This window comes from Gymnoscopelus braueri (assembly GCF_963280865.1).
Source record: "Gymnoscopelus braueri genome assembly, chromosome: 2".
NCBI classification, from domain to species: Eukaryota; Metazoa; Chordata; class Actinopteri; order Myctophiformes; family Myctophidae; genus Gymnoscopelus; species Gymnoscopelus braueri.
Window position 1 is genome coordinate 35,752,284 of NC_137604.1, and position 15,395 is coordinate 35,767,678.

General features: G+C 38.9%; 3 protein-coding genes across 5 annotated transcripts; all 3 read right to left on the minus strand.

The window, feature by feature from the left end:
- Positions 1-146: 146 nt before the first annotated feature.
- Positions 147-4,389, minus strand: LOC308103123 (CMRF35-like molecule 1). 3 transcript variants are annotated; one of them, XM_080452972.1, is made up of 8 exons: positions 4,244-4,389; positions 3,795-4,109; positions 3,104-3,229; positions 2,922-2,954; positions 2,486-2,518; positions 2,149-2,181; positions 1,765-1,872; positions 147-1,537 (listed from the first exon to the last, which is right to left on the minus strand). In XM_080452972.1, exons 1-8 carry the CDS (start codon positions 4,305-4,307, stop codon positions 1,374-1,376), a joined length of 876 nt encoding a protein of 291 aa, XP_080309098.1. In that variant the 5' UTR covers positions 4,308-4,389; the 3' UTR covers positions 147-1,373. The 3 variants fall into 3 exon arrangements, with proteins under 3 accessions (XP_080309098.1, XP_080309099.1, XP_080309100.1); XM_080452973.1 differs by lacking the exon at positions 3,104-3,229; XM_080452974.1 differs by lacking the exons at positions 2,486-2,518; positions 3,104-3,229.
- Positions 4,390-6,027: 1,638 nt separating this feature from the next.
- On the minus strand, positions 6,028-8,693 carry LOC308095334 (uncharacterized protein; the record flags this gene model as incomplete). Its single annotated transcript, XM_080442357.1, has 5 exons — positions 8,581-8,693; positions 8,132-8,446; positions 7,495-7,554; positions 6,865-6,992; positions 6,028-6,342 (listed from the first exon to the last, which is right to left on the minus strand). Exons 1-5 carry the CDS (start codon positions 8,642-8,644, stop codon positions 6,028-6,030), a joined length of 882 nt encoding a protein of 293 aa, XP_080298483.1. The 5' UTR covers positions 8,645-8,693.
- Positions 8,694-10,627: 1,934 nt separating this feature from the next.
- LOC308093614 (CMRF35-like molecule 1) lies at positions 10,628-13,948 on the minus strand. The gene is made up of 6 exons (XM_080439946.1): positions 13,817-13,948; positions 13,286-13,615; positions 12,141-12,182; positions 11,925-11,966; positions 11,505-11,632; positions 10,628-10,990 (listed from the first exon to the last, which is right to left on the minus strand). The coding sequence occupies exons 1-6, from the start codon at positions 13,881-13,883 to the stop codon at positions 10,673-10,675; spliced, it is 927 nt and encodes a 308-aa protein (XP_080296072.1). The 5' UTR covers positions 13,884-13,948; the 3' UTR covers positions 10,628-10,672.
- Positions 13,949-15,395: the final 1,447 nt, after the last annotated feature.

Here is a 15,395-nt window from a genome sequence, read left to right on the forward strand (position 1 = left end):
TGTTAGCCGTCACCTAATCTCTTAAAACAGATTAAAAAATATATAATATAAAAACAAAAACAAAAGAAATATATATATACATATACATATCTTTTAACTGATTAACTGATTTAAAATATTTTTCATGTTTAGATTCTTTATTTGAGTATTTGAGAAAATATTTTATTTTATTTTTACAAATCTCTTTATTAATTTTTTAAGCAGATACAAAAGACAGCGTGTAAAAGGATCAAAGAAACAAAAGAGGTCTACAATTTTTGATACAAACAACATAGATGACAACAGTAAATACATTTAATAAAGACAAATATATACAAACAACAAAACAAGTAATAATAAACAGTATCAACCCATGACAACAGAAAACAAAGAGATCAAATAAGACTCACACTCTCACATTCAACCCAGGAGGACAAGGAAGAGGGGGGGGGGTGACAACACCGGGGAGGAAGGGAGGGGAGGAGGGGGGCCAATATGGTCCAATAGAAGACAAAAATAAATAAAATTAAATAAAATCTAACAAGAAGAAGAAATTAATAATTATAATTAAATAAATAAAACACAAGTTGAAAAAAAAAACTAACAAAGTTTCATGGCAATCCTTCCATTGGATTTAGAGACATCTTGTGTGAAAGTGAACATTTTCACCTAATGGTGATGCTAGAGGAAAGGGCCAAATAGTATCATGTTTGGGACCAAAGTGTTGAACAACATACCATCCTAGAGCACCACCTCTAGTGGGACTAATACATGCACAGTACAACAAATACAATACAAAATGTTGTGTTAATGTCATAAGACAAACATACATGATAAATTATATAATCCTAATTATTATTCAATACAGTTCCTACAACTCTTTCTGATTCAACACACTATAAATTAGACCTGAAAGATGGATATGCTCAAATATTATATGTTGTTCCTGGGGGGGACAACTGGAGGGGTCTGTTCCACAAATATTTCACAGTTACGAGACCAAGTATAGAACATTGTCAAAAAAGCATATTTGAAAATGTGTTTTCACAAGATGGCCACTCAAAATATATCTGTTGGCCATACTTGTATATACACATGATCCTAGAATGATTATGTGTGAGAATTCATTGTTAAGAGAAGCAATGTGGGCAATAAAATGATTACAGCAATTTCTTTTGAAAAAGAAACATTATAAGAAATGGATGGGTTGCGGCATTTTCTTTGTACTCTGTGAGAAGTGTTATGTGTTGTACTCTGAGAGAGTGGTTTTACTGTATTTGACAAATTAAGTGAGAATGATTCTGGTTCTGAGGGTTAGGTTTAGGTCATGGACATGATCTGAACTGAGCGAAGAGCCAGACAACACTGAGAGACCTCTGAAACATATTGATAAATCAATGGTTCTCAGTGTGGGGTACTGGTTTCTTAACAGTATCGTATACAACAGATTCTTCATCCAGTGTGACAGCATTGTGGTGTGCTGTGTTTCTAAAGGTGACAGTGGAGTACAAGAGGCCATCATCTAGTTGCTGATTGGCTGATGTGGCGTGGTTCTTACCTGAATGGGGAGTCAAAGACAGGTCTAAGTCAAGATGTAAGGTACATAATGAAGTTCAGCGTTTTCAGCAAGGAACAGCGAGGAACTACTTAATTCATAAATTACACAAACACCCTCTAATTCATAAATTACACAAACACCCTCCCAAATGATGTTTCATAATGTGTCATGTCTATTGTAATTTCCTCTGTTGTGCAAATATGCTCATGAGTCTGTTTGTGTCATACCATTGGATGTCCTGGTTTCTCTGTTTCGTAGTCTGATGAATAATGTGATGATGAGTGCAAGCAGTACCACAGCAACTCCGAGTCCTGCCCCAATATATATCAAGTGACCTGGGCAGTAGTGGACAAGGGCACATGTGTCAGTTATAATTCAACAATGCTCACCTTTCGCTCTCTCTTTCTCTCTCTCTCTCTCTCTCTCTCTCTCTCTCTCTCTCTCTCTCTCTCTCTCTCTCTCTCTCATATCTCTCTCACACACACACACACACACACACACACACACACACACACACACACACACACACACGCTCGCTCGCACACGCACACGCACATGCACACGCACACGCACACGCACACGCACACGCACACGCACACGCACACACTTACCAGTTGGTTCATTTGCATTTTCTCCCAGTGTATCTTAAAAGTGGATGAGATAGATGAACAAAAATAAAGAGAGAAAGAAAGAAAGAACAAAACAAAGACAGAAATAAAAAAAGAGTCCTGCCCCAATATATATCAATTGACCTGGGCAGTAGTGGACAAGGGCACATGTGTCAGTTATAATTCAACAATACTCACCTTTCGCTCTCTCTCTCTCTCTCTCTCTCTCTCTCTCTCTCTCTCTCTCTCTCTCTCTCTCTCTCTAATCTCTCTCACACACACACACACACACACACACACGCTCGCACACGCACACGCACACGCACACGCACACACTTACCAGTTGGTTCATTTGCATTTTCTCCCAGTGTATCTTAAAAGTGGATGAGATAGATGAAAAAAAATAAAGAGAGAAAGAAAGAAAGAACAAAACAAAGACAGAAATAAAAAAAGAGTCCTGCCCCAATATATATCAATTGACCTGGGCAGTAGTGGACAAGGGCACATGTGTCAGTTATAATTTAACAATGCTCACCTTTCGCTCTCTCTCTCTCTCTCTCTCTCTCTCTCTCTCTCTCTCTCTCTCTCTCTCTCTCTCTCTCTCTCTCTCTCTCTCTCTCTAATCTCTCTCACACACACACACACACACACACACACACACACACACACACACACACACACACACACACACACACACACACACACACACACACACACACACACACACACACACACACACACGCTCTCACACCACCCACGCACACGCACACACTTACCAGTTGGTTCATTTGCATTTTCTCCCAGTGTATCTTAAAAGTGGATGAGATAGATGAACAAAAATAAAGAGAGAAAGAAAGAAAGAACAAAACAAAGACAGAAATAAAAAAAAGAATGAAGAGAGACATTGAATGAGTTGAGTTGTGTTCACATGTTGTCTCATGCCACCACCATGTCTTACCTACTGTTGTACTAGCATCAGTGAAAGTAGTAGCAGTAGCAGTAGTAGTAGTAGTAGTAGTAGTAGTAGTAGCAGTAGTAGTAGCAGTAGTAGTAGTAGTAGTAGTAGTAGTAGTAGTAGTGGGTGCTTTGTGATGGTGGTGGAGGTGGGCCAGAGGGAAAAGGTGGAGCATGAGACATGTCATAGAAATGGACACATTATGCATAACTCAAGGTTATAAATTCAACGAGTCATCATGTTTCACCAACAGCACAGTACTACATTCATGCTAATAATAGCTAGTGGGGCTGGAAAAACCCTTACATCAATACAATATAATACAATTTTAATATTATCTTAAGACAAACATACAAGATAATAATTTGGTATTATTATTCTAAGAGAAAGCACTGCAAAGCAGAATGCCCTCAACACTGCAGATTAAACAAATGTCTCAAGGTGCACGGCCCAACAATATCATGAAACTGAGAAAACAGCCAGCACTCAATAAATTCCCATAGTTTTAATGTACCACTCCCAGACAGAGCAACGGAAGCATTTCAACCTAACAGGTCTTCCTCAGCTGAGGAAGACCTGTAATTATGGTGATGCTATTATGAAAAGGAAATGACACAATATCTTAACTAACTAAATAACTAAACTGCCCTAACTTGACTTACTATAATTGTAATATTTTAGTTAATAAACTCACCAACTAAAACTCTGAGTAGTACTTCATTGTATGTGTCAGCACCAACTCTGTCTATTCCACACCAGTACCGGCCTGATTCACCCGTTGTCAGATCCTTAATGGTCACCAAGAATGTGTTTCCTTGATCCTGAATGCGGTATTTCCCATTTGAAAAATCTTTTTTTCCTCCATTTTTGATTAGGACATGTTCATCTCTAGTACATGGATCCTTGCAGAAGTATTTGCGATTAGAAAATGCATTTCTGTGAGAGCATTTGATTGTGACTTCGCTTTGCTCCTTCCCTGTCACATCCACAGACTCAACGCCACATAACCCTGTCAGAAGGTAATGGACAATGGTCAGCACATATTTTCTGTTAACAATCAGTAATTGTGAGTAACAGCGAGGGAGGGAAAGAGACAGAGAGTGCGTTGTGGATGGGAGGTGTGGTGTAATATAATGTACTTACCACTCAGAAGAATGACTATGGCAAGGGAAACCATCTCCATGTTGTTCATACCATCCATACACATGATCCTTGTCTTATTTTACCCAGACTTTCCTTATTTCTCACTCATTTACAAATGCAAAAGGAGTATGAGTTGTGTTACTGTATGTTGCAGGTTCCTCATAATTATCTCTCTGCGTTTCCTCTTTTTCTCTCGGCCCAGCCAGTTCCCTCTAGGTTGTGTCAACTTATGTGGTTAGTATTTATGCAATGTCGTTACTTTATCGTTCAAGACATAATCTAAAAAATAAATAAATAATAAGTGATGGGTTCCCAGGTTTGCCGTCACTGAGCATACAGTATGTTCCAACCGATGAACAGCTGGCTCTCATGGTGCAACAAAGGATGGGGGACACATGGCACCATTAGATAATCAGAAATGTAGTAACAAAATAAGGAAATTAGCTACATAAAAGTAGTAGGCACTGTTAGCTTCTTTGATTGGCCTGTGCAAAACCATTCAATGCTTACACTTCTCGGGACCTAGCTCTATAACCACATTTCCTTGCACTACTTCTGAGTTGGCGTAAGAGTTATAACAGGCCATAACATAAAACTAGGCATGCATCAATGCACTCCCAAAGATGACTGCAGGTTTAACAAAGTGCCTATGGCTTAACAATGACAGGCTAAAGTTGAAAGCTGAAAGATGAACATTGCGATTGTCTTCAGTGGGTTAATTTGAAAGAAAATGTGTGGAAATTCCGTGGGGGCCGGCCCTAGGATTTTCGTGGCCCTAAGCACGATTTTTTGGGGTGCCCCCCCCCCCCCCCCCCCCCAAACACCCCCATTATAAAATCATTGTCATTTTTTATTGCATACTAAAATAATAACGCTAGTTGTTGGATAGGAGATACATGACATAATTACAATATGCAAGTAAAAAAAAAAAAAAAAAAAAAAAAGAACGACCGCTTTTATTGCTTATGGCAGCGGCCGGCCCTGACTGAAGGGTTACACAACACTTCTGTATTCAGTCACACACACGCACACGCACACACACACACGCACGCACACTTTGACTGTAGCCTTAGTGAGTTACGATGAACTTTCTTCCTTTCTACGATTTCTTCTCTTCTGACTGACAGGGATGACTTTGCCACAGAAACTAACCTTGTTTCCAAGCTTTCTAATGAGAGAAGGTCAAAGGAAAATGCAAGAATCTATTCGGTTCTAATCTCATCTAATCAACGGATTAGACTGCAACAGTACTTGAACATTTTTATCAACATTGATTAAAATGTCCTCTTCAAGCTAAAATAATAGTTTGAATTGCAGTACTTGTAACAACTATTTCTCCAGGTGTATTACATTTTTTTCTCAATGGCTGTAAAACTACACACAGTAGTAAAAAAAACAGCAACATTGTAATCATTTTCAAAATGGTGAATTACCTGTTCCCTATAGCCTTTCAATTCACTGCATATTCAATTAATATATTAATGAAATGAAATATATACACTGCATATACTTATGTAATTTTTTTAAGACAAGCGAGAAGTAAAAATTGGACTGGTATATTCCTTTAAGACCACCAAAACTGTTATTTAACTAATTCTGGTAAACCAAGAAAACTGGAGACCTCAGTCAAGCTTAACATAAACTGTCTTAAAGCTCTGCTACTAAATGAACACATCAACAAGACACACTCACTGATATCACAAGTCGATTTATTTTGGTGAATGTACTTTAACTCGCACTTATGATAAGAGGTAAAACGAGAGGTAACGCCTCCGGATCAATCATTATGATGGGTCAACATTGGGTTGGTGGTAGATGTGCTCGTCTTGCAAGCGGAAGTTTTGGTACTGTCCTGACACATCCACATGGTCACTGAAACCCAGACTGACACCAGTACTGTCAGCAGGATCCACATTCTTCAGGATAACACTGGAGTAGAGGGCAGGTGGTGGTGGTGGTAGTGCTGCTGGTGGTGGTGGTGGTGGAGGTGGTGGAGGTGGTGGTGGAGGAGGACGTAATGACACTGCTGCTCCTGGGCCTGTGCAGTCTGAGAGCTCAAGTCCAACGCTTCCAGAGGGGTTCATTGTCTCACTTGAGATCTGAGCAGGAAAAACATGCAAATCATACAACAAGACAGGGACAACGTAAAATGCAGAGTGTCCTTTTTACTCTGAGAGTGTGCAAATGTAACCAAATGAACCTGTAGTTAAATGGTGTACACTCTCAGGGTTACAAATGGATTCATTCACATTTTACAGTGTAGTTTCAGCTATAAGGAGTCTGATTATTCAACCGTGTGTTACAACCACGCTGATGCCCACAAACATTTAGGTATAGAGAAGTTGACCTGTTGCCGCCGCCCGTCCATTGAACTCAAAGGACATGTTGCAAAGAGGAACAGTGTGACGTCACATTCACTGTCTTCTCATATTAGGGCCTACTTCTGTGCTGCATCACCATCTTTTCCATTATCACAGTAAACAAACATTTACACGCTACACCTTATGGCACCTGTAATAATTATTCTATTTTCAAAGTGATGACATTTCCCTTTACAACTTTACCTTCACATCAGGAGGAAAAAAAGAATCTGGCACATGGATAAAAGAAACGAAACAAACCTCTTTATTCTGGTGTACACCTGAGTTTCGGCGTTTGAAAACCAGCCAGAGAGAGAGTGTGAAAACACACACAAACAGCAGTGCAGCCACACACATTACTGCTGTGAGGTCCAGTGGCAGCTGAGACTCTAGAAATGAGAGGAACAACTTCAGTCCACCTGGCATTTAGGTTTTTCACACACAGATACAGAAGCATGCATGCACACATACACTGTAAGACACATGCAAGCACATACAGACACAAATCCACAAATCCACAACACACACACACACACACACACACACACACACACACACACACACACACACACACACACACACACACACACACACACACACACACACACACACACACACACACACACACACACACACACACACACACACACACACACACACACACACACACACACACACACACACACACACCATGGGTTGGTTCATTTGCATTTTCTCCCAGTGTATCTTAAAAGTGGATGAGATAGATGAACAAAAATAAAGAGAGAAAGAAAGAAAGAAAGAACAAAACTAAGACAGAAATAAAAAAAGAAGAATGAAGAGAGACATTGAATGAGTTGAGTTGTGTTCACATGTTGTCCCTCACTGTCTCATGCCACCACCATGTCTTACCTACTGTTGTACTGGCATCAGTGAAAGTAGTAGTAGCAGTAGTAGTAGTAGTAGTGGGTGCTTTGTGATGGTGTTGGAGGTGAGCCAGAGGGAAAAGGTGGAGCATGAGACATGTCATAGAAATGGACACATTATGCATAACTCAAGGTCATAAATTCAACGAGTCATCATATTTCACCAACAGTACAGTACTACATTCATGCTAATAATAGCTAATGGGGCTGGAAAAACCCTTACATCAATACAATATAATACAATTTTAATATTATCTTAAGACAAACATACAAGATAATAATTTGGTATTATTATTCTAAGAGAAAGCACTGCAAAGCAGAATGCCCACAACACTGCATATTAAACAAATGTCTCAAGGTGCACGCCGCACGGCCCAACAATATCATGAAACTGAGAAAACAGCCAGCACTCAATAAATTCACATAGTTTTAATTTACCTCTCCCAGACAGAGCAACGGAAGCATTTCAACCTAACAGGTCTTCCTCAGCTGAGGAAGACCTGTAATTATGGTGATGCTATTATGAAAAGGAAATGACACAATATCTTAACTAACTTTAAACTAAAACTAAACCGCCCTAACTTAACTTACTAAAATTGTAATATTGTAGTTAATAAACTCACCAACTAAAACTCTGAGTAGTACTTCATTGTATGTGTCAGCACCAACTCTGTCTATTCCACACCAGTACCGGCCTGAATCACCCGTTGTCAGATCATTAATGGTCACCAAGAATGTGTTTCCTTGATCCTGAATGCGGTATTTCCCGTTTGAAAAATCTTTCTTTCCTCCATTTTTGATTAGGACATGTTCATCTCTAGTACATGGATCCTTGCAGAAGTATTTGCCATTAGTAAATGCATCGCTGTGAGAGCATTTGATTGTGACTTCGCTTCGCTCCTTCCCTGTCACATCCACAGACTCAACGCCACATAACCCTGTCAGAAGGTAATGGACAATGGTCAGCAGATATTTTCTGTTAACAATCAGTAATTGTGAGTAACAGCGAGGGAGGGAAAGAGACAGAGAGTGCGTTGTGGATGGGAGGTGTGGTGTAATATAATGTACTTACCACTCAGAAGAATGACTATGGCAAGGGAAACCATCTCCATGTTGTTCATACCATCCACACACATGATCCTTGTCTTATTTTACCCAGAGTTTCCTTATTTCTCACTCATTTACAAATGCAAAAGGAGTATGTTACTAGTTGCAGGTTCCTCATAATTACCTCTCTGCGTTTCCTCTTTTTCTCTCTGCCCAGCCAGTTCCCTCTAGGTTGGGTCAACTTATGTGGTTACTACCTATGTTGAATACACTTATTGTAAGTCGCTTTGGATAAAAGCGTCTGCTAAATGACTGTAATGTAATGTAATGTAATGTAATGTAATGGTTAGTAGGCCTATTTATGCAATGTCGTCACTTTATCGTTCAAGACATAATTTTAAAAATAAATAAATAATAAGTGATGGGTTCCCAGGTTTGCCGTCACTGAGCATACAGTATGTTCCAACCGATGAACAGCTGGCTCTCATGGTGCAACAAAGGATGGGGGACACATGACACCATTAGATAATCAGAAATGTAGAAACAAAATAAGGAAATTAGCTACATAAAAGCAGTAGGCACTGTTAGCTACTTTGATTGGCCTGTGCAAAACCATTCAATGCTTACACTTCTCTGGACCTATAGCTCTAACCTTCACATTTCCTTTTACTACTTCTGAGTTGGCGTAAGAGTTATAACAGGCCGTAACATAAAACTAGGCATGCATCAATGCACTCCCAAAGATGACTGCAGGTTTAACAAAGTGCCTATGGCTTAACAATGACAGGCTAAAGTTGAAAGCTGAAAGATGAACATTGCGATTGTCTTCAGTGGGTTATTTTGAAAGAAAATGTGTGGAAATTCCTTGCGTGGGGGGCGGCCCTAGGATTTTCGTGGCCCTAAGCAAGATTTCTTTGGGTGGCCCCCCCCCAAACACCCCCATTATAAAATCATTGTCATTTTTTACTGCATACTAAAATAATGACGCTAGTTGTTGGATAGGAGATACATGACATAATTACAATATGAAAGTTAAAAAAAAAAGAAAAGAAAAGAAAAGAAAAACGACCACTCATATTGCTTATGGCAGCGGCCGGCCCTGAGTGAAGGGTTACACAACACTTCTGTATTCAGTCACACACACACACGCACACACACACACACGCACGCATGCACACTTTGACTGTAGCCTAAGTGAGTTACGATGAACTTTCTTCCTTTCTTCGATTTCTTCTCTTCTGACTGACAGGGATGACTTTGCCACAGAAACTAACCTTGTTTCCAAACTTTCTAATGAGAGAAGGTCACAGGAAAATGCAAGAATCTATTCGGTTCTAATCTCATCTAATCAACGGATTAGACTGCAACAGTACTTGAACATTTTTATCAACATTGATTAAAATGTCCTCTTCAAGCTAAAATAATAGTTTTGTTGAATTGCAGTACTTGTAACAACTATTTTTCCAGGTGTATTACATTTTTTTCTCAATGGCTGTAAAACTACACACAGTAGTAAAATAAACAGCAACAGTGTAATTATTTTCAAAATGGTGAATTACCTGTTCCCTATAGCCTTTCAATTCACTGCATATTGAATGAATATATTAATGAAATGAAATATATACACTGCATATACTTATGTACATTTTTTAAGACAAGCGAGAAGTAAAAATTGGACTGGTATATTCCTTTAAGACCACCAAAACTGTTATTTAACTAATTCTGGTAAACCAAGAAAACTGGAGACCTCAGTCAAGCTTAAAGGGGTACTTCACTTTCGGGCCGGGGACACATTTAAAAATAATATTAAAAATAAATGAAAAAAGTTATGGAAAATTCATGGCCCCCTCACACATTAGTAGGACACTGCGTGTCGTGAGGGGGCCATGAATTTTCCATAACTTTTTTCATTTATTTTTAATATTTTTTTTAAATGTGTCCCCCGGCGGAAAGTGAAGTATCCCTTTAACATAAACTGTCTTAAAGCTCTGCTACTAAATGAACACATCAACAAGACACACTCACTGATATCACAAGTCAATTTATTTTGGTGAATGTACTTTGACTCGCACTTATGATAAGAGGTAAAACGAGAGGTAACGCCTCCGGATCAATCATTATGATGGGTCAACATTGAGTTGGTGGTAGATGTGCTCGTCTTGCAAGCCGAGGTTTTGGTACTGTCCTGACACATCCACATGGTCACTGAAACCCAGACTGACACCAGTACTGTCAGCAGGATCCACATTCTTCCGGATAACATTGGAGTAGAGGGCAGGTGGTGGTGGTAGTGCTGCTGCTGGTGGTGGTGGTGGTGGAGGAGGTGGTGGTGGAGGAGGAGGACGTAATGACACTGCTGCTCCTGGGCCTGTGCAGTCTGAGAGCTCAAGTCCAACGCTTCCAGAGGGGTTCATTGTCTCATAGTCACTTGAGATCTGAGCAGGAAAAACATAAAAATCATACAACAAGACAGGGACAATGTAAAATGCAGAATGTTCATTTTACTGTAACCAAATGAACCTGTAGTTAAATTGTGTACACTCGCAGGGTTACAAATGGATACATTCACATTTTACAGTGTAGTTTCAGCTATAAGGAGTCTGATTATTCAACCGTGTGTTACAACCACGCTGATGCCCATAAACATTTAGGTATAGAGAAGTTGACCTGTCCCGTCCATTGAACTCAAAGGACATGTTGCAAAGAGGAAAATACCCTTTTACTTTCAACAGTGTGACGTCACATTCACTGTCTTCTCATATTAGGGCCTACTTCTGTGCTGCATCACCATCTTTTCCATTATCACAGTAAACACATTTACACGCTACACCTTATGGCACCTGTAATAATTATTCTATTTTCAAAGTGTTACATTTCCCTTTACAACTTTACCTTCACATCAGGGGGAAAAAAAGAATCTGGCACATGGATAAAAGAAACGAAACAAACCTCTTTATTTTGGTGTACACCTGAGTTTCGGCGTTTGAAAACCAGCCGGAGAGAGAGTGTGAAAACACACACAAACAGCAGTGCAGCCACACACATTACTGCTGCGAGGACCAGTGGCAGCTGAGACTCTAGAAATGAGAGGAACAACTTCAGTCCACCTGGCATTTAGGTTTTTCACACACAGATACAGAAGCATGCATGCACACATACACTGTAAGACACATGCAAGCACATACAGACACAAATACACACACACACACACACACACACACACACACACACACACACACACACACACACACACACACACACACACACACACACACACACACACACACACACACACACACACACACACACACACACACACACACACACACACACACACACACACACACACCACACATTCATACTACTCACTTTTACGTGCGAGGTCCACTGTAGACACAGCTAATGTGGTTTCTAGGTAAAGGCGGCAAAAGAGGAATAAGTAAACGCACACAACAATTATCTAAACTACACACACTAGGCCTTTACACCAATAGTTCTCAAACATTTAAATTTAAAGACAATCATAACTCTGAGTCTATCAGAGTTACAGCACACATAGACTAGAGTCTAGACATACACACTTACTGTAATATGTGGCATCCTCTGGATAGATTGATGTTGTGGTTGCTAGTCAGAGGCAACAAAAATAGAAATGGTGATATTTGTGTACAGTACATATTATAGCACAGTTTTCTCCATGTGAACAGAAAGTTCTGTAAAGAGGAACAGCCATGAGGACAGTAACCTACACAGTTCTCTTTTAGCAAAAGTGCTCTCACATGCATTTACAAGAAAAACCCACCATAGTGACCACACAGAATGATGTGTAAGATATCAATATAACTAAAAGGGTATCACTTGCTCATAAGGTACCCGTAATTAATGCTTAATTCATGATTACTTAATACATTATTATAAGTGTTAATTAAGCATTATTTAAGCATTAATTAAGCATTAATTTATCATGAATTCCTTGTAATTCATGTATTAAGTAACTTTGCTTAACTAATGATTAACTAATGATGTTAATCAATGATGAACTACAAGGAACTCATGATGAATTAATGCTTAATTAACGATTAATTAACGCTTAAATCATGTATTAAGTAACTTTGCTTAACTAATGATGAACTATTGATGTTAATTAATGATGAATTACAAGGAATTAATGCTTAATGAATGCTTAATTAACGCTTAATGTATTGTGTAATCATAAATTAAGCTTTAATTACGGGTACCTTATGAGCAAGTGTTACCAATCTTATACCCTAGCATTACTCATTATCAATCCATGTACTGTATGTATAAACTAAGGAATTGTACAGTTATTTATATTATTTCTTATAAGCTGTATAAGTATTAAGTACAAAATGTACCAGCTTTCACTAATTTGCAGATATCCATCTCTGGACTCAATCATCTTACATAATAGCCATACTGAAAAAGAAATATTTCACAAATAAATAAAACAAATTGGCCAAAATAGTTATTCACACGTTCATTTTAGAAATTATTTGGTTGTAAATTGTCTTCCAAATATTTTCTCTAAGATATTCTTTTGGGAGGCTGTTTTTCTTGTACATTTTGAAACTTATGACATGCACAGCATTACCCTTTCTATACTGTATGGGTATGAACATGCCTGTCTCGACGACACTGTACATTAGGGCAACCTCAATGTTCCTTCTATAATAAATAAAGGTTTGAATGAATGAAAACTGGACCCCTACCAGGGGAAACATGCAGTTGTATCTCTCTAAGGTCATCAGCGTTGGAGGAGATATCCACCCCACACCAGTACTTCCCACTGTCCTTTGGAGTGAGTCTATCCACATTGATGATGAAGAACCCTCCGGTGATGTTGTCGTACAGTGAAAATCGACCCTCTTCCACCCACTGGTCATGCTTAATGGTGTTGATCAGATGCTTGCAGGACAGACTGTTGTCTGTACGGCAGAAGTACTTGGTGTTGTTCCACTGGCTTGGCGGGTACTCACATCTGAACTCTAAACTCTGGTCTTCTGCCCCTGTCACGACCGTGGCACTACCATGACTCAGAGCTGTCAGACAGAACGACACATAAGCAGCCTGCCTTATGATGTAGAAAATAAATTGCTGTATTGAATCAGAGAGCGCATCATTGCCAAGCATGAGGTACTTGAAAGTGACCATTAAATTTTACAGAGTAGGTGACTCGCAAGACAGTTTAGCTTGTGTCATGTCTGATTGATCACAATAGTTCTATAATAGCACTTGCTTACCTGTGATATTTATTATAGTGATAATGAAAATCTTGGGGGATTTCCAGGAATTCCAGTTTGTTCCCATCACTCCCAGTAGGCCTACTATTAATCCACACAGTGTAACCTTGCAACGGCAGCATGAATCTGTGACCTTCAGTGGTAAAGGTTTTGTCTTGAATGGGTTTGTGTGTGCGCATGCGTGCACACCATTTCACATATATGTAAACCTCTTCCTCTTTCATCAGTTAAATCCCAAACATCTTACTTTCAAATAAGAAATGTAACCACTTGTGAATTATTGTAGGGGAACTAAAAGCTAGACCTTTTTGAATCCTCAACTGTACGTCCCCATTCCCCAGCCTAGCCTTGTGCAGACTGAGTTTCCTTTTTCCATTACCAGCATTCAGTACTATAGCAGTAATACTGATGACAATAGGAGAAAACACACATACTATACATGTGCACCACAGGAGGACAGGGAGAATGGTTATCTCCAATATTAATAATAATTATTGAAAAAAGGATTTGATAAAAGATAGAACGCACAGGAGAAATTGCCATAATCTAATCCGTACTAATGAACAGGCTCCCAATACCAACAAACCAACAGCAGAGATACTGTAAGTGCTACACCAGTTGAGCCTCTGACAAGGCTGGTTCACCTAATGGTCCTGGAGTCTACCACATAAGGTCAGAATGAGAAATCAAGGTGAGGGCAATCCTTGATCTGTGATATGGATAGGGGTATACAGGTGTAGGCAGATCACTGCCCTTTTTAAGCCCTCATACTCACACACACACCGAAGAATGTGAACACTGAAGAGTGTTTCATTGTTTTGTACTAAAAAAATAACACAATCCTGTAAAAGAAAAGACACCTGTTTTGCATATACTGTATGCCTGCTTTGAATGTATGCCCAGGCCCCGGAATTAAGGAAAATAATAATCATGTGCATATTCTGGAGTTTATGTGACTACTCAGGTGTCCATTTAAAAGAAAGGGGATGTAAAACTGGATACAGTATGTAGGAAACTTGAAAGTAATGCACAAGCATGGGTTAGTGGGTTAGTGACAAGAAACCAGCTGAGTCAAACCCACATCCTGTGTGTGTACTGTATGTATGGGCCGGGGTAGTTTGACTTTTTTAAGCAGAGTGCAAAATGTAGAATTATTTCACAAACTTGGCCACCAAAATATATAACATTCTGAAAATAGGTGCTGGTCTGTTGAATTTAAGAGGTGAACTAATAGTAAGAGATTTAATATTCATATAAATACAATTAATATAATGTAATTGTAAATATTAATAGATGAAATGTCTAATTCATAGTACAAAAAAGTTTGTAACAATAAAGAATAATTTGTAACAATGTTTGTAACAATGAAAATGAAAATGAAAAATGTTCCTTTTAAAATGTCTGTGCATTGTAATCTTGTGTTCTTGGCCTTTGTTTTGTGTGTCCTACCACTCTAAACACTGGCCAAGGAATCAAGAATTGACACCTATAATAAAGAATACAAAAATGTTTTAATAATAATTAACTCACATCTGGACCTATTACATATCATGTGTAAATAAGTAAATAATATAAATAC